General features: G+C 34.7%; 1 protein-coding gene across 1 annotated transcript in view; it reads right to left on the bottom strand.

Moving 5' to 3' along the window:
* The window catches only part of eIF3b (eukaryotic translation initiation factor 3 subunit b), a 58,535-nt gene that overhangs the window by 12,269 nt on the left and 25,738 nt on the right, over positions 1–20,528 (bottom strand). The window contains exons 9-10 of the mRNA XM_081731620.1: positions 19,726–19,864; positions 16,690–16,885 (exon numbers count right to left, since the gene is read on the bottom strand). Coding sequence (XP_081587746.1) covers positions 16,690–16,885; positions 19,726–19,864 — 335 coding nt within the window. The remainder of the gene's footprint in view (positions 1–16,689; positions 16,886–19,725; positions 19,865–20,528) is intronic.

Here is a 20,528-nt window from a genome sequence, read left to right as displayed (position 1 = left end):
AGATATGATTATTTACATAACCATTATTTTCTCCAGGACCTAGAACTTTGTCGATTTAAATACCCTAGGATCGAAAGTGTTAATAAAAATAGAAAAAAATAATTCCTCAAATAAATCAATGGGTTAAGAGCAATGATGGTGCAGGTATTAAACACCGGGAAGAGCTGTTTTATAAGTAAACACGGAAAATATTCACCTTGTTTGCTCTTCTCTATATATCATAACCACAAAATTAGAAACTCAATGGCTTAAAAAACTACACACTATGTAAAACTCTCACACTGAAAATTTTTAGATGCTTGTGTATATGTAAGCTAAATTTGTAAGGGCACACAATACCGTTACCTGTATAATTGATTTCCATTCACAATATCGCCATTAAAATCCTTTTCCTAACCTATCTTGTTGCCGGCGGAAACACAGAGAATTCGACGACTGATGATTGTTTAATAAATCCGTAACGTTCCAGAAAAGAACAAAATGAGTACCTTCTGAGTTCACCTATACTCAGGTGCTTTCGCTGACATTTCATCACACAGGAAAGTTGAAAGAAATATTAACGTGTAATAGGATTCCTTTAATAATGTGATAATAATGTCAGGTTGAAACTAGAGAAAAGCTAGCAAAGGGAAATAAACCACACGGAATGGGTTAGTTGGTGTAAGTACACAGGAAAAATTGAGGAACTAATGAAGAAAATTATAATAATGAATGAAATTTGACAACAATTTCCGTGTATTTATCTTCAAAATCCTTCCCCAAACTCTACCAAGTCTGTCATGAAGAACTGGAAAGACATACTATTCCTTTATCTGCAATGCCCTTTCTACCTCTCTGTTCCCCATACTCTTATTATCCTTGATAATATATATAGTTTCTTTCATTATAGTTTTCCCACAAATAAATTACTATTATGAACTATTTACCAAAAAATATTAGAAACAATTACAACACTTAACTCTAGAAAGGTACACTACGATTTCTTTTGTTAAAACATTCATCAAATAGGAAAGGGGAAAAGAAAGGAGAAAATAAAAGAAAAATTAAGAACAGAAAAAAAGCTGAGAAGCGTCCAAGTGGGCGTCATGTTAAAATGCAATCACGGGGGTAGTGTTACCAGGCTGTAAGTATAAGGAGTTACGAGGCGAAAGGCAAAACTAATAAGTCCGTAAGAGTGCACGAAAGCAAAGGAATAATAAATTAAGGCAAAAATTTATAAAATAACAGGGAAAAGAATTGATAAAAAATAATAATGATTAAGTTATAATTTTAAAATGTGAATATATAAAAATAAATAATGTGAGACCAGGAAGAATGAATAGTATTTGGAAGAACTAGTTGTTCCGACCACGTTTTCAGCCCGCTGTACACTTGAAAGCTCTAGTTATTCATATATATATATTTTTAAAATGTATTTATTTTAAGACTGTCCATCAACCACTCCGTATCATAAATATATACAATTATTGAAAAGACTGTTATGCCGGCCATGATAACACAGGTAGCAACATCTATCAGTGTGACTTTTTATTTTACTATTAGGATTAGCATAATGCAAGACTGTTCGTTGTTATTAAGATGACTGTAAATAGTAATTATAATAACAAACTGGCATAGATTAAAATGAATAGGAAACGATGTGTAGTAAGGTGAGGTATGTCACACGTATAACACCAGATTTATATTTCAGAACAAGATATAAGTGTTAGTTGTCTATTATGTCTTTCTGAAGGATATGGAAGAATCTGGGGGGAAAATTTTGAAGATATTACGTGAAAGGAGTCGCCAAAAGTACTCTTGAGATGAGAAATTTGATCTGCAGGAAAATCTGTGATTATTAATGTGAAATCAAGAGTTAGGCTTTGGTCAATATACCTAGACGGTGCGTGTAAATTAGGTTGAAAGAATCCAACTAGAGGAATGGTAGGAAGTGATTGCTACCTTTGTTGGTTGGAGTTTAACGTTCTTTTTCAGCACCGAAATTGTATGAGATGCAATCCAAGTCACCACAATGCGTTCAAATTTCAAGGCCTCTGACCGGGAATTGAACCCGGGATTCCCGTGCACTAGTCTCCTACACTAGACTAGCGGGGACGAATGTATGTTACTTTCATGATTGTATATTGGAAGGTCAGACTAGTATCGAATATAGGACCGACCGTTTTTACATCTGGCTTTTTCTTTGATGGGAGTGTGGACTCTTCGGTAAACGATTTAACAGTGGGTGCAGTAGTCAGTATGGAGTAGGCAAGATTTAATGTGTTTCTGTAGCTGTGGAGGTCCTGCCAGTCCTATTGGTTTTATGTTCTTCTACCTAACTCAATCTACTTTCAGATTGGTAACAATACCACTTGACCCTGCCTTCCAACATGACTCAGGTGAACTCGTCACAGCTTTATTCTGTACTTTTTTTTTTTCGTCTTTCTCTCCCTATCTGGCGAATAGTTCCGGCAAAACAGCATAGTGTACTTTCTTAATATGTGATTATGTCTTCACTGTTTTTTGGTAATTCACTATATAATCAGAAAACTGTAAAAGCAATCACACAGGCTAAAAAAAGGCACACTATAAGATTTTTTTACTAGCCACTTCACTAAGGAAGGACGGAAACTAGTACCAATAAAATTTAAAAAACAATGAGCAGAAAACTCGGTGTGGAGAGTACACGGAAGCACAATATTAGATTACAGGATCACGTGACTTTTTGAAAATGAAATGAAATCTAAGTTTTACGTCCAGTGGTAATGCTGCGAGAGGTAAAAGGAGACGGTGATGATGAGAAATGAATGAATTGGTAGAATGAAGAAAGTGGGAGGAAACGACAGAACCTCGACAAAACCCACGCACACGGTGTTTGTCCACCACAAAGCTCACTTAGTGCGAGCTGGGATCGAATCAAGGATCCCATGCACGAAAGGTGAACGCTCTACTACTGAGCCACCAATTTCTGTTTTTGAGTTAGTGTGCTTGATTCCCAAACACGACCGGGCTTGAACCTGAGATAATGGGGACTACACAGACCATCATCTAAGAACAATTCTCACAATTTTTAGGTCCTACCACATTATCTGCCACCCAAGTGACCTGGACCATGTTAGCAGCTCTGGCTATAAGATAATGAGATATGGGACGGAAGAAAATAACGTACAGATAAAAATAAAATCAATGCACGGATGGTTAGCGCACGAAAGCGAAGGAATAAATCAGGAGAAAAGTGTATATATATATATATATATATATATATATATATGTGTGTGTGTGTATGTCCTATCTATCTATTAAAATGCTACAATAGCAACATAATGCCTGAGCTCCAACCTATAAAGTTTGTTTTACGATTATTTGTGATTTCACGTTAAACAAATATTTTAAACTATGTGTACTTTAAATAAATTATTTAAGTAGATCTTTTTTCATATAAAGTTGATTTTTTTTAATTACTGTTCAAAGCCTTTGTATTTTAATGAGTCTTTTCCAAAATCAATGCAAATCAATTGTGCTGCAATCTCTGGAGTTCTTTTAAACTAATACGTTTGTGGGTGTTTATATGTTTGTGGCCAATCCTTTCGACAATGAGATCTTGGAAACTACAGACTCTAGAAAGATGACGTTTTCACTGATCGATTGCAAATTTTGTGTATATTGTCCAGTTCTAATTGAATATTTAAAAAACATGGCCATTATTTCTTTATTACATTTTTACGGGTACACTGAAAGTGTTGAGATTAAGAAAAAAAAATCCCTAAAGCATCACATCCAACGCATTATACATTCCAACACCATATTCTTGTATATAGGGGTTGTATATATACAGGGTGAGTCAAAATAAGTGTTACAAGCCAATATCTCGCGAACTATACATCATATAAGAAAAATATTAAGAGATAATGTACAATACAGAGGAGCCTAAGAAATGAGTCAAACATTAGGTTTCCCTCGCCCCCCACCCCCATTTTGGGGGCAGAGGGGTGAACGTGAAATTTTCAAATGGGAACATAGGTCGAGTGATACCTCGTTCGAAAGAGCTTGAAAAATTGAACAATTTTTGTAGGAAACAATTTTTTATATGGGGTACCGTTTTCAAGATGGGCCCCAAAAATGGTCCTGTATCCGATAAAATTTCCAGTACTTATAAATCGGAAACGGCTAAGTAGAAAAACATGAAACAAAAAATGAAAAAGGTAAACGCCATAGGCAACGTGGAATGATGTTGTCGTGGTGCCCCAGGGCCTCATCATGGGACCCCGGGACCAATTTTAAAATTTCAAATCTGAATTTAGGTCGAGTGATACCTTGTTTGATAGATTATGGAAAACCAAACAGCTTATTAAAAAAATTATTTTGATTTCGGGCAAGCCTGTTTCAAAATGGCCGCCGGAAATGGTTCCACATTCAGATAGAAAGTGCAGTGTTCAAACTGTGTGTTACAAGCCAATATCCCGCGAATTATTGCATCAAATAAAAAGTGTTAAGAGTCAATGTACAATACAAACAGGCCTAAAAATATGTTGAACAAGAGGTTCCATCATCATACTGTAAGTGAATAACAAGTAAAATGTTCGGGTGCAAAATCGACCTATAAGGGTTAACGTAATAATAATAATAATAATAATAATAATAATAATAATAATAATAATAATAATAAGAAGAAGAAGAAGAAGAAGAAGAAGAAGAAAAAGAATAAGAAGGAGAGGAGGAGGAGGATACTACTACGAAAAATAATAATAAAACTAGTAATAATAATAAGACAATGAATAATACTAATACGTATGCGCAAAGAGACGTCGTTTCTCAATCACTACAATCCTATGAGAAAGGGATAGGAAGGTACCTATTAGGCCCTACTTGTAGGCAACATCTCAACATGTGCCCAGTTAAGAGTAAGGAAAGCCCGTCAACGACATTGCCTGGGGAATGGAACCGATGGCCTTCGGAACATAGTACAACGATAACGTTGTATATTGCATTAACAATCTGTACCATCTTATAAAAAAAAGGATCCAAGGCGAATTATTTGAGCCGTTTTATACAAAGAAAAGAAAGTGGCAAAGAAATATCTTTAGATTATTTTTGATCGTCAACTATTAATGTAATCGCTATGGAAACGTAATAAATGTAAGTGTAAGTGTGCAGACATCTTGTTAAATATGTCAATGTGGAATATAAACGCTTCTCACGATTAAGTATTAAAACCAATTTAAGAAAATTGTAAATTGTGTATGTCACGTAGTTTAAGAACCGGGATACAATCTAGATACTACGTAGAAATAAATGTAGTAAAATTAGTGGTGTCTCAACTCCAGAAAATAGATATTTTAACGTATTATAAATTGGTGCCGGAAACCCGAAAATAGACTTTAGAAACGTAGCAATAGGAGCTAGTACTCTACCTCCTTAATAATGGCTGGTATACACAAGTTTCAATAGAGCCGATCACACAGGGGACGGGAATGTGATTTTCACTGTTCTACTGAGAACATTTGACTGTAATTGTGTTTGTTCATGCAGTGTGAATAGTATGGTATTATTTTTTTCTTGTTGAGTAGTAGTGTTCAACGTAAAATCATCATTGATGTTACATTGCCTAGCTGTTAGTGAGAGTGTTAGTGACTTAAAGGGAAGTGGCAGTGTGGATATTGTAGGTAGGGGCTGTAGTTGTGTGTTGAACGGTTCAAAAGCGTAGAAAGAACGGGATATCAACTTTGGTGATAAGTTTACCGCACAAGGAAACGAACACTATCGCATTAATATTACTAGTTTGGGTAGCGTTTGAATAGAGCAATGGCGGTGTTTGATCATTGTGTACATATGTTGCTGGTGTTGGGCGAATGTAGAAGCTATCGTAACGCGGCACTAATGTATGCAATGCGCTATCCCCAACGCCAACAAACATCTCACGACATTTCTGCGATTGGAGAGACGTTTGCGGCAACATGGTAGTCTTGTCCGGGGACGAGGTAGGGGTCGTTACCGCTCTGCAACCAATGAAGAACGTGCAACAGGAATATTGGCAGCAGTGCATGTAGACCCACACGTTACCACGAGACACCTCGCTCAGGCCAGTGGAGTTAGCCAAAGATCTGTAGTGCGTATTTTGCACGAGTACATGTTTCATCCGTATCATATCATCTTACATCAAGAACTATCTGGCAATGATCTTCATGCCAGATTGCAATTTTATCTATGGTTGAAAGGTATGAAAACAGACAGCGCAACTTCATATCCACCATTTTGTTTAGCGATGAAGCTACATTTACAAACACAGGACACGTAAACCGACATAATATGCATTATTGGGCTAGGGAAAATCCACTATGGCAGAGACAAGTTGCTCATCAGCATCGGTGGTCTCTTAAATGTATGGTGTGGCATCCTTGGTAACCATATCATTGGGCCATATTTTTTTGATGGACGTCTTACTGGTGATACCTATGCCGCATTTATCAGTAATGTACTATACCCGGAGTTGTTAGAGAATATTCCTTTCCCTGAACGTATAAGAATGTGGTATCAACATGATGGTGCTCCAGCACACAACGCACGCCAGGTCAGAGCCTTATTGGACCACCGTATGGCGAATAAATGGATTGGGCGTCGAGGTCCTATTCACTGGCCTCCACGATCTCCTGACCTAACCCTACTTGATTTTTTCCTCTGGGGTTATGTTAATGATCGGGTAATGTCCAACGTACCAACAACTACTGATGATATGAAGGCGCGTATCCAAGGTGTGTGTGCATCTATCACTCCAGAGATGCTACATGATGTACTAACATCCCTATGCCGCCGCTTACGGAGGTGTGTGGAGCAGGATGGAGGACATATCGAGCATCATTTGTAACATGGTAAGTGTTGAAATTATTTGCTTTACAGTGATTGAAATTACAATTTTTATCATCGCACATACCCGTAGAATTACTAAACGTTGTTCTACTACTTTACAGGATATTAGGTTGTGGTAATGCTGTTGTGACAGGCTTGCCTGAAATCAAAACAACTTTTGTAGTAAGCTGTTTGGTATTCACGATCAATCAAAGAGGTATCACTCGCCCTATGTTGCGATTTGAAAATTTCCATGTACTACCATGAGCAAAATAAATGACGCGTCTCTTTATTTTGAAGTTTTTTGAAAATATCTCCGTTTTCTTTATATGTTCGAAATTTCGGAAAGTTTCCCCAGCAGGAAACGTTAATAACAAGCCCGTTTTAAATATTTGTGTTAGATATTAGTTTAAAATAAATAAATTAGAAGCGAAAAACATTAAATCGACTGAAATTACGGGAATTACCAACTCTGCTAAAGTGGGAAATTTTCAAGAACGCGAGGGAATTCTGCAGTTCAACACGAAGCAGCGACATCTATGTCATTGAGAGAAATGTGAATTAATTCTAGAAACGAAACTTTTAACGAAACATTTCTAATATGTCTTATTACGTGCATTATCTGCAAACTCCAAATATATGAATCTATACTAAGTATTAACGTATAGATAGAGCATATAGTGGAAATTGCCTATGGAAAAGGACGAATTGGTAGCACGATGGTAATGAAAAATCATCTTTACCGTATAACATGTTCAATTTCCGTAAGAAAACAAATAGCTCAGTTAGTTAAAGCAACGAGTCTGTATGCCGAAGGTAGCTGGTTCGAATCCCCACAGAGGTGCAACTGTCATTTTTATTACTGTGGTTATTTTATTTATTTTTTATGTGGGAAAGAATCAAATTGTAACATATGTGTAAAACTCATGACGATACCAAAAAAAAAGAAAAAATGTTGTCGCACTTGCATTAGTGTCCCTAAGTTTTGTTTGTAAACAGTTACGTAATTATTTTCCCTGTGCTCACTGCTCACAATATGCTCGCTGGTGCATAATGAATATTTCCCAGTAAAAGCTAATTCTAATTTGGAGATTTTTATAAAGTTTCACAATGTTTATCATTAAATAGTCTTCTATCTACTTGTTTGGACACTTTGATACCAGATTTCCCTATTAAATGTTTAATTTTCAGTAGATGTTTCATTACGGAAAAGTTTTACAGTGTATTTGTCTTGAATTGAAATTGTTTTGAATTTACCCCACGAGGTAAGTAGCCCGGAGGAGGAGAACTGAAGTAGCTGATATTCTACGTAAAAGCAACCAATTTTAGATTGATGACGCTTCTTACCTTCAGCACATAATGTTTACGTTAGAGAGTCAGAGAGAAAAATCCTTTTTTTTCCCTCCCCTTTGACCACTCATCTTAAAGCTCTACATGTAATGATTCGTGTCACATAATTTCGTCTCTCCAAAGATATTCATATAATAATAATAATAATAATTATTATTATTATTATTGGCGTAAATGGCGCCCCCACAATCCTGTGGCGTGGGGACCGCACAAGCTGCAAAGTCAAAAAATATATAGAAAGTACGCAGGGACGGACCAGGCCAAATTTTCACCTGGGCAAAGTGACTTTATGGCGCCCTCCCCCTAGTATTAGCCTATATTTTACATTTATCCTAGCGTTTTTAATAGTTTAAACCCATTTTTTCAGAAAGACATTCATTACCTAGGAAAACTTCACAAAAAATATGGCCTGCTATAAACAATACGAACAACGCCCCCCCCCCCTCCAGCTTGGTCTAGTGGCTAGCATGCCTGCCTTCTGTGGTCCCGGGTCCAATTCCCGGTGGGTTACTGTTGAACGATAAACGTGGTTCGGATTTCACTATAATCAGTATCCACATCTCCTTTTGCCATTAAGGCATAACTGTGGAACGCTAAACTCAAGCAAAGAAACAAACAATACTTACTCCCCCTCCACTCTTTATTCTACATGCCATCTCTCAATTTGTCGATACAGTCCCCTTAGTGCTATGAAACTCTTCTTCCATGGTGAAATGGAAAAAGATTATGTAATTGCCGCTACTTTACAAGAATATAAACCAAAAAAGTCAGTAGGAAACACATTATAAAATTTACTTTTTGAGGCTCGTTTTGGCGTCCCTCTGACTCCTGCCCCGCCCAAGGTCCGGCCATGAAAGTATGGACGCATAACTAAGGGCTGCGGACGTGAGGTTAACCTTCATGTTATGCGACTGGTGTTTGAAATGTTCAGTAACTGATGGGTTAGTAAAATAATTTCGACAGTTAAAGTTTAGCTAAGACAAAGTTACCTAACCAAATACATTTGATATCGCGATGTTACAATTTGATTTTTCCTCACATAAAAAAAGAGAAAAACAATAGTAAAAAAAACTCTTACTCGTATTAGGCTCCAACTAACAACCTAATTCGTACAGACTAGTTGCTCTGACCAACTGAGTTTCGATTTCTTACGCGAAAGAAGTCTGTTATATTACGAGGCATGCTTTTCATTATGATCGTGCTGTTAATTTATTCTTTCGATAGGTAATTTCCACTCTTTGCTTTACCTATATAAATAAATGTATGGATTCATATATTAAGTGTCTTTGGATAATGTGTGAAATAATTTCGCGACATATATACTTGCTTAAATGTATTGTATACTATGATTTGCCCTGATTGTCTGTTGATATGGTGGTTGGAAAACACACGTCAAAACTATTCGAAGTAATACCAACACAGCTTAAGAACAGGGACTGAACTGAATCATCACTCGATTGACCTTGAGGGCAAAAAACACCAAAGGGTAGCTATAACGAAAGTTCAGCATGCATTTCTGTGGAGCTCTGTTCAGTATCACGGTTCTCTGGCAAACACGTTTGTTCTTAGGAGTATATATTACAAACCTAACCTTTCGATACAGCGCAATTGCAGAGAACCAAAGTAAAGGAATTCTTGCCCTTGTTAAGTTGGGGTACCACCATGTGCAATAAAAAATATCGCGTCTCCTTGAAGTGATACTTTATCGAAAATAACTCGTTTTCCTTTATATATTCGAAGTTTCTGAGGGTTTCAAAATGAGGAAACATTACTGAAAAACAAGGACGCATTTAGGGGTGGGTTCAGGGGGTCCAGACCCCCTCTGAAATCCCAACTTTTCTGTAAATTTAACCTAATTTTGGGGGTTATTTTTTTTAAAAAATATTATAATTTATCCTAATATTGAAGTCGGACCCCCAGATAACTTTGGACCCCTCCCGAAATAAATTCCTGCATACGTGCTTGCTGACAAAGATATTTTCAATATATTCGTTAAATAATAAAGTAAAATAACTAAATTAGGAGCAAAAAGCTTCAACACGGTCCAACTTTTGTCCACTGCCAATATTGTTAGAAGGTATATTAATAGCAAAAACTTATAGTCAATGCTTAACCTTGGAACTTCATCCCGAACACAAGCATATTTTCGAAACACACTAAGGCCTAGCCAGAAAGCATTGTAAGCGAGTTACGTTTGGCAACATCGCACGGAAACAAATGAATGCTGAATTGCATTGTAACCCATTTCTACTACTACTATTTTTATTACTAACTTCGCTATGGATCTGTGGAACTGTATAGTACAACTTATTTTAACGAAAATAAAAAAAAAATAATTGTTAAATCACTTTTTGAATATTATTTTAAATCTTTTTTTTAAACGAAAGAAGTGTTATAAACTTTTTTTAAAAATAATAAAAATAATCGTCCCTAGTCAGGATTTGAACCCACGCCAAAACCAATCTTCCTTACTAGCATGCTGCGCTAGCTCACTTTTTTTTTTTTTTTTTTAATTCACTTTTATTAACAATTTATATACATTTACAAAACAATAAAAGTATTTAAAACAAATATAAAAATCACAAAAATAGAATCATTTCACTCTTATAATAGCTCTTGATCATACGTAGCAAACTCAGCAATTAGGATATCACTTTATCTTTAAACAATATGCATTGTCAAGAAAAGTATTTGTATAAGGAATATTTAGTTAAGAAAGCCAATCTTTTATAACAATTTCTAGGAAATTTGCAAATAATTCTTTTCTTCTAACTGGTGGAAAATGACGATATTGATCATAAATGTAGTCATAATACTTTTGTTGCTGATGACTCTTATAGCATAATAACATGTAATGCACAGTATTTGCAGCCAACCACATAACAGCATTATTCTTAGTTCTTGGAAAGAGCTTAATATCTGGTTTTAATAATGTTCGAACATGCATACTCAGCTACGAGAGCCGACAGCGTTTATCGTTTATTTTGTGCTATATTCACGTCATGACTCGTGATGTCACCAACAGGATCACGATATAGACGTCATTATTTTTCCTACATTGCAGAGTCCCCCGAGAATTGATCATTGTCTACTCGGACTGGAATTGTCATTTGGAACAAACACTTGAATATGAAGCCAAAAGTTCCTTTAAAATAGACGAAAACTTCGAAAGTTTTAAGAATTTTAATATTTTTGCCTTTTCCCATAAGGGGGTCATAGCCTCTACACCGAAAAACCCCCCAAGATTTGATCATTGACCACTCGGACTGAAATTCTCATTTGAAACCAAAACTTTAATATGAAGTAAAAAATTAAACTTTTACATCAATTTGAACTGACTGGATTCCGGTTAACCACACCATTATGTTTAGTTTAGTTAAGTGGTAATTTGTGACAGCTTCATATCAACAAAAGAATCCTTCACTTCACCGCTTCCCCCCCACTCAGGAATCCGTGCTGGATCAGCCACTAGAATCAATAGACACTTTTACTATTCTTTTTGTCACCCTTGGTTGTGTAGGAGCTCCCTCGAACAAATAAAGAAGCGGTAATATTACAATCAAGGGGAGCTATGTATTAGGTATCTCTTTAGTTACTTACCCCTAACCGCACAGGGTTATCTTCAGTAGAATTAAAAATGCTACGTGATATTCCAATCATGAACGGGGAGAGGGTGATATAAATATATTTTCTTATTCATTTTGTCTGCCCTGCTTATCAGAAATTACGTAACGTTGTCCCTGTTTGTCAGTAACGTTGTCCTTGTCTGTTGGGAGGAAATGAGAGGGGCAAAAAACCGTCGTGCCGCCTCCCACATGGTTGCTCAAATTATTACAAAAGAAAGCATTTTAAACTAAGATGTCTAAGGTTACTACATTAGGTAAGTATGGTATCATGGGCGGCATTAGGGGGGGGGCAAAGGGGGCATTTGTCCCCCCACTTTTTTGAAGTAACCCATTAATGTATATAGTTTCATTTGGAAATGTAATGTTTTTGTATGTATTACGGTCTCATAGAAAAAATGGTGCCATATAATATTTGTCATTGCGTGAGTATATATTGGTTGTTTTCCCGTGAAGTTAAGAAAGCAACAGGAATTGCGTTTTAATTGCCACGGAAAACATCCCCAAAATTAACCTATTGAAGCACAATAATTCCAGCATACTTTCAATTCAGTGGTATAGAAGCAAAACCTGATAAATCCATTATTCAATTTTGTCAGGAAACGAAGAAGTGACGCCCTTATGCTTCAGAATTGTTGAACATTTTTTTGTTTAGTGATCAATAATACAAATGAGTGAAATCAACAACTAAACAAAAAAGTTGTTAAGAAATTCTGAAAACATGAGGGCGTAACTTTTTCTTCGTTCCCAGCCAAAATTCAAAAACGAATTTAGAAGGTTTTGCTTCTATACAACCTTCTTACAATGGCTCGATATGTTAGTCAGCCGCTTTGAATCTAATTGAGAGAACATTTGCAAAAAAAAAAAAAAAAAAAAAAAAAAAGTTATTTCACAAGGAATTCTTTAATTGCACAAAAATTGACAGTTCCTAAAATGTCTTTTCTTCTTTCTAAAGTAAGGAATATTGATTAAAAAGAGCGTAATAAGAAACAACTTCTACCTTTTCCATTGTTTTGTAGTGTAATATATTATACGAGTGAAGTGGTGTGTTTAGGGGTGTACGAGTTTATACACAATTAGATTTAGTAAATTCAACATAATTCTAGGTTTTAGAATTATTTTGTATAACTGGAGTGTGAAATGATTCTAAGTGTGGTTGTGTTTTGATGTATTCCAAGTGAGTTAAAACTGCACCTAATGGCAACGAACATGTTTCGAGAAGCTGCACAAGCAAATACATGTATTGCTTTAAATGTCGTAGCAAATGTTTGTTGTATTTACTGGCTTTCATTTTCCAAGAGTAATAACATTCATTTAAAAGCATATGTGGAATTAAAAATTAAGTTGTTCATTAATCCCCAGTTTCAATATTACTTCTACATAGCATACCTCATTATTCATTACTATGATTAATATTATCCTTTCTATTCATTTGTTTTGTAAATTTGTTATTAAATAATCTGATTACACAATTTTCTAGACAGAATGTTAAGAGAAAGAAATGAAATGAAAGTTTTGAGTTTTATGTCCCACGCTTATGCCGGCTAGGCTAAAGGAGACGGTGAAGATGATAAATACTGTAAATGAAATGGTGGAATGAAGAAAGTGGGAGGAAACGGGAGAACCCGAGAAAACCTACGCACAAGGTGTTTGTCCGCCACAAGATCCACTTGGCGGGAGCAGGGTTTGGACCAGGAACCCCATGCACCAGAGGTGAACGATCTACCACTGAGCCACCGCGACCCCCAGAATTTTAAGATGTTCATGAGCAAGTAATCAAATCTCTTCTTACACCTTTGTTGTTTAAGAATACAAAGGGCTAGTGCCTACTTCTGTTGCTCTTGTCAATTTATTTAATAAAATATAAAAATACGATATACGGTATTTTAACTGAAAAAGATAGTATCCTATTAGTTATACAACCTTTCGTCAAACAAAGTGCTGGAAACAACCAGGGAAACTAACAGTGATATACAAATATTCAGATCATGTCTTGCCCCCCCACTTTTAACGTCCAATCGCCGCCACTGTATGGCATATTCAGGATTATTATTATTATTATTATTATTATTATTATTATTATTATTATTATTATTATTATTATATGAATGTCTTTGGAGCACCGAAATTGTGTAAGACGAACCATGGTATGTAGAGGTGGTTTAAGATGGGTGGTCATAGGAGAGGAAAAAACAGGATTTTTCTCTCTGACTCTCTAATGTAAAGATTATGTGCTGAAGGTAAGAAGCGTCATCATTCTATAATAGGTTACTTTTACGTAGAATATCAACTACTTCAGTTCTCCTCCTTCGGGCTACTTATCTCATGGGGTAAATTCAAAACAATTTCAATTTAAAACAAATACATTGTAAAACTTTTCCGTAATGAAACATCTAGGGAAAATTAAACATTTAATAGGGAAATCTGTTATCAAAATGTCCAAACAAGTAGATAGAAGATTATTTAATGATAAACATTGTGAAACTTTATAAAAATCTCCAAATTAGAATTAACGTTTACTGGAAAGCATTCGTTATACACCAGCGAGCATATTGTGAGCAGTGAGCACAGGGAAAATAATTACGAAACTGTTTGCAAACAAAAATTAGAGACACTAATGCAAGTGCGACAACATTTTTTCTTTTTTGGTATTGTCATGAGTTTTACACATATGTTACAATTTGATTCTTTCCCACATAAAAAATAAATAAAATAACCACAGTAATAAAAATGACAGTTGCACCTCTGTGGGGGTTCGAACCAGCTACCTTCGGCATACAAACTCGTTGCTTTAACTAACTGAGCTATTTGTTTTCTTACGGAAACTGAACATGTTATACGGTAAAGATGATTTTTCATTACGATCGTGCTACCAATTCGTCCTTTTCCATAGGTAATTTCAACTATTTGCTCTATCTAAACGCTAATACTTGGCATAGATTCATATATTTGAAGTTTGCAGATAATGCATGTAATAAGACATATTAGAAATGTTTCGTTGAAAGTTTCGTTTGTAGATTTAATCCGCATTTCTCTCAATGACATAGATGTCGTTGCTTCGTGTTGAACTGTAGAATTCCCTCGAGTTCTTGAAAATTTCCCACTTTAGCAGAGTTGGTAATTCTCGTAATTTCGGTCGATTTAATGTTTTTCGCTTCTAATTTATTTATTTTAAGCTAATATCTAACACAAATATTTAAAACGGGCTTGTTATTAACGTTTCCTGCTGGGGAAAAATTCCGAAATTTCGAACATATAAAGAAAACGGAGATATTTTCAAAAAACTTCAAAATAAAGAGACGCGTCATTTATTTTGCTCATGGTAGTACACCCCTCCATACAAAAGCGGGGCGAGGGAACTAACACAAATTTCAGGCTTTCTGTATTGTACATTGACTCTTAACACTTTTCTTATTTGATGCGTAGTTCGCTTGATATTGCGTGTAATACTCAATTTGAGCACTGCACTTTCTATCTGAATGTGGAACCATTTTGAAACAGGCTTGCCCAAAATGAAAACAAATTTTGTACGAAGCTGTTTGGCTTTCCACGATCTATCAAACAAGGTATCACTCAACCTACAGGTATATTCCCATTTGAAATTGGTCCCGGGGCACCATGATTAGGGCCCTGGGGACACCACGACATCATCATTCCACTTTGCCTATGATGTTTTCATTTTTTATTTTTTGTTTAATCGTTTCTTACTCATACGTTTCCGATTTATAAGTACTGGAAATTTTATCTGATACAGGACCAATGTTGGGGTCTATCTTGAAAACGGTGCCCCATATCAAAAATTGTTTCCTACAAAAATTGTTCAATTTTTCAAGCTCTTTCGAACGAGGTATCACTCGACTTATGTTCCCATTTGAAAATTTCACGTTCACCCCCCTCCCCCCAAAATGGGGTGAAGGGGAAACCTAATGTTTGACTCATTTCTTAGGCCCCTCTCTATTGTACATTGTCTCTTAATATTTTTCTTATATGATGTATAGTTCGCGAGATATTGGCTTGTAACACTTATTTTGACTCACCCTGTATATATATATATATATATATATATATATATATATATATATATATATATATATATATATATATATCAGGCATTTGTTTCATGGCCAAATAATAATGAAAGAGGAAGGATAACCATTTATTTCTCCAGTCTAATATAATCTTTATTTTTGGAGTATTTTGCCCAATGAACACCAAACATAACTGACATTATAATTAATTGTGTGTATAATGTATTTGCTTATTACATACTGCATGCAAGAAGAAAGAAAACACTGGTCATATGAATTAGAAACTCCAACCGGAAGTAGGCTCAAATTTTGCAAACAGTGCGAGATATTGAGAAAAATAATCGAAAAATCTCCCCTTTATGATACCTCTTGCCCTTTTTTTTTAAAAAAAAAAAAAAAAGATCAAGTCGTCTTTCATTTTGTCTGTAAAGGAACATGTACAGATGTTGTGAGGAATGAGTAGGAGATTTATGTTCATATGCGAATGATGTGCTGTGCAGATAGCGCAGGTTCAACTAGTTATTGAAGAAAGAAAAAAAAAAACTGAGAAACAAAAATATATGTATGTTAATCGGATATATCACAAAACATACGAAAAAAAAAGTCCACATTACCTCTCTACTGTAACTCCGTTTCCCATACATTTCCTTTTTTATTTTTCACAATTTTTCTTACACTTTCCATTTTACAATAACTTCTATTATTTTCCAATTATTCTTTTTCATATTTATTACTTATCACAATAAAGTAAGAAATAAGGCGATTTATCATATAAAACAATTTTACTATCAAAATTTGTTCTCTACCAGTACTTTAAATGTGAAGTTAAATATTTTTCTTAAAAGCCAATGACATTATATACTTACTTAAAAGTAAAGGAGTGTGACCAGTCTTAACGCCATAAAAGCTAACACTTATATTTGGAGCTTCTCCATGGATTATGGCGAATTTTGAACCAACCGGTTCCCAAGCAAAAGCTTGAATAGGTTCTTTGATTTCAACACTATCTACAGGAATCTGTTTCTCACGCATGTGAAATATTTCAAAATTGTAATACATGCCCTATAATTGAATCAAAATAGGAAATTAGTAAATAAAAATACTCGAAACATAAAAATGCATAATTAGAAAACTGAAGTCATGTTTTCATAGCTCAGTTCTGAAAAAGCACACATTTAACCAAATTGTACGTATTTATGCTGTGAACTGTTTAGCAAATCTTTTATTATAATCTTTCTTTCTAATTCATAAACGACATCCACACTTATATATAGTTTAACATCTTTAATACGCTCATCAGACATTAAACAAATACATTTAAGATTTAAACGTAGTGTAAATTGAATACCTTTCATAAATACTGTTCTGCTATATAGGTCAAATGGACCAAATAACTAACTTGAAATCATATCAGGTCCTCTATAAATGCGAATTCAATGATAGACAAAGAGTAAAAAATTAGGATTGTACCGCGAGTTGAACCCGGCTCTCTGGCTTGCCGCGTCGATGCAGTACGTACAACGCTACCTAGTTTACTCCCTGAAGTCATACATTTTATCATTTGTAAAGTTTGTCAGCCACTCAAGACCGTATGAATTATATCACTAGTCCAACTGTGCTTGGACAATATACTACCTACATTATGGAACACCTTTGACGGTTGAATCATACAATATATTAATATATGGAGGGAATAACCTATCTTATATTACATCAATTTCCTTTTATTTAAGCATTCAATGGCACATGGGAGAAAAAATACACAATAAATTATATTCTCTATTTGTCATATATAATACTGATGAAATGCCCGTTCTGTGCACGGGAAGAATAGGTTTTTCTTTCAATGAAAGTGCAATGATAAAAAAGCATAAATTTTGAACTCCCTATTCCCTTTAGGATACTCCCTCGAATCAAAGCGGCATTATAAAAAAAAAACTAGCTAATTATGTTCAAAAATCAATCTCAAATTGTTTCGTAGTTTTTCCATGATGCGTTCACAGACAATAGACAATTTCGCTTTCAATGTGGCGAAATATACATATATACACAAAATATACATATATACACAAAATAGCCCACTGGCCTCCTTAAATAGAGATATTTCAAAAACGCGAGGCATCTGTCTACTTATGTTTAATGAAAACTTATTTATCACGTTTCAATTTCCTAACTTAATGGGCTTGTGAGATACTGAATTATTCGCGTAGATTAGACCTCCACTTCTCCTTTAGTATATTTATTTAAATCAAAGTAACATGATTAAAAAACAGTTCAAGGTAGGTGATACATATATTCAAATGAATTTCAATAAAAGTGTAATTATTAAAACCAATAAGATATTCTATTTTTGATATTCATGATTTGAACCTCCATTATGATGCTCTCTTTAATCCAACTGACATAATAAAAATGTAGCTCGACGTACGCACTAATTAGGTTCTAAAATTAATTTCACAAGTGTTCGGCTGTTTACGTGTGATATAACCAAGGGACAACGTCACTTTTAAAGCGGCGAAAAAATACATAAAATGTGCCCCTTGAAACGAGAACTAACAAAAATGCGGGGGAAGACATGTCCGCTTATTTTTAACGAGTTTATACAACGACTTTCATTTTAACTTGAGTTCATGTAATATTCAATTTTTCGCATGAATTATGACCCCCTCCCATAGAATATGTATTTTAAACAACGTTGTTAAGCAAATTGCCACGCAAAATCAATCTTGAATATATATAAACAGTAATGAGCGAATTATATTTATTACTAACTTACAAAACTAAATCTAATATGAAATGTGCCCATTTTTTGCTTTGGTGAGTTCTTTCATTCTGTTTGGCACAAAATACACTAGTTTCTGAAAAAAATCTCTTACCTCAGAGTTTATCAAATAAGGAAATGGAAGTGATATTTTTCAGCAAGACCAGGCATCTGTTACACACAAAACGAGGTTGCCCTGATCTTCAAGAAGCACAAATTTAACTGATTCGCGTGGCTAGAAAACTCACCTGACGTCAATCTCATTGAGAACTTCTAGAGATTAAGACGAAGATGAAAAACAGGACTGTACTTCAAAAACACTTATGATTTTTTGGTTGGTAAACATCTGGTTTCACGACTCAGAAGTAAACGATATTTGCTAGAAACTATTCTATGCCACGAACAGTAAAATAATTTATCAAAGCAAAAAGTGGTCAATTTCATACTAAATTTAGTTTCTTAAGTCAGTAGTAAATATAATAATATAATAAACAATGTTTCCAAATTTACGTTTACATTGATTTGCACACTACTGTACACACACACATACATACACACTGACAAAAATTCGTGATACAAAATAAGACTGTTCATAGTTGAATTATGTATCCTACAACATCTATCAACAATCACTTTATGTATACTTTAGCTGACTACAAGCCTACAAACAATTCTCTGTAGTTTTTGCATTTTTGAAAGAAATACATCCATTTATATAGATTCTTCTCTTGTTTCGAATACTCATTGTTCCAGATGAACGCCATACTACTAACATTACCTAGCATTCACCAATTATCGCTCACCCAGCTCTGATCAGAACGTGTACTACTTGACCGTTGATTTCACGGAACATACGAGCCAGTGTTTTATTTGGACTACTTCTTACAAACACATGAAACTCATTAGCTTCATAAAGGCGTACTTTAATTATGACAAGCAGAGCAACTAGCATGCTTCGATCTGTAGATACATACAAAAGTTCTTTGTAAATTATTTGTCTACCTTCACAAATTATTTGATATTAATCGTGTTTCTGGAATTCTGATAACTAATTATTACGTTTATTTTTTACTCCAAAAGGGGATTTGCTAATAGCATTCCCTTAATATGTTATGATAATAAATAAATAAAACATACTTACACTGTATTTCACTTCGTTTTTCTCTTTCTTAACCTTGCTATACCTATCTACCTTCACACATAGATAGTCTCCCGATTTTTGCCAATGCATCTTACAGTCAGCTACGTTAAATAGATTTTTTGCTCGGATCTCTGAACGACTGTTGAAGAAGAAACATAAATAAATAAATACATAAATGTAAAAGGAGTCAGAAAATTTCTCCGCTATAAATAATAATAAAAGATTGGTGTCTAATTCAGGTCACTACTAAAATAATTAAGAGAAGTTAGCTAATAGTCAAATCAAAATTGCTTCTCTTCAGGAAAAAAAAAGTAATCAAAATGTATTGCAGAACAAGTAAGTGTCTTTCATCTTATTAGAATTTTAATTTTGATTCTGAAAAATGAAATATCAAACATTTAGATGTTATTCTAACAGAGAAATCGCGGAACAAACATCCTAAATTTTTGTTCCCATATTTCCATTAAACACAAATTCTACCATTATCATCCATGTTATCATCACAATCTTCTTTAGCTTCGGTAAAAAAAACGTGGGACGTGAACTCAAGAAATCACTGTTCATATTGGTTTCATTACATCAAATTATGATTTTTTCCCCCCCAAAACACACTAACAAAATTCATAAACATGTTCATCACACATTCCGATTTCAGGTATGGTGAATGACGTCGGGTCTTTGACCTTCTCTACTGCGCTGGCATGCAATAACTCTGTTCGTGAAATTCGCCATAGTTTGAATGGTTTGCTCAGAACGACTACTACGACGACACCCAGGACTTTTAATGTTCACTGTTGAACCCA

The sequence above is a fragment of the Thermobia domestica genome, chromosome 11, assembly GCF_964235325.1.
Source record: "Thermobia domestica chromosome 11, izTheDome1.hap1.1, whole genome shotgun sequence".
Taxonomy (NCBI): Eukaryota; Metazoa; Arthropoda; class Insecta; order Zygentoma; family Lepismatidae; genus Thermobia; species Thermobia domestica.
The sequence above is the reverse complement of the archived record's forward strand: the minus strand, read 5'-3'. Positions and strand labels throughout refer to the sequence as shown.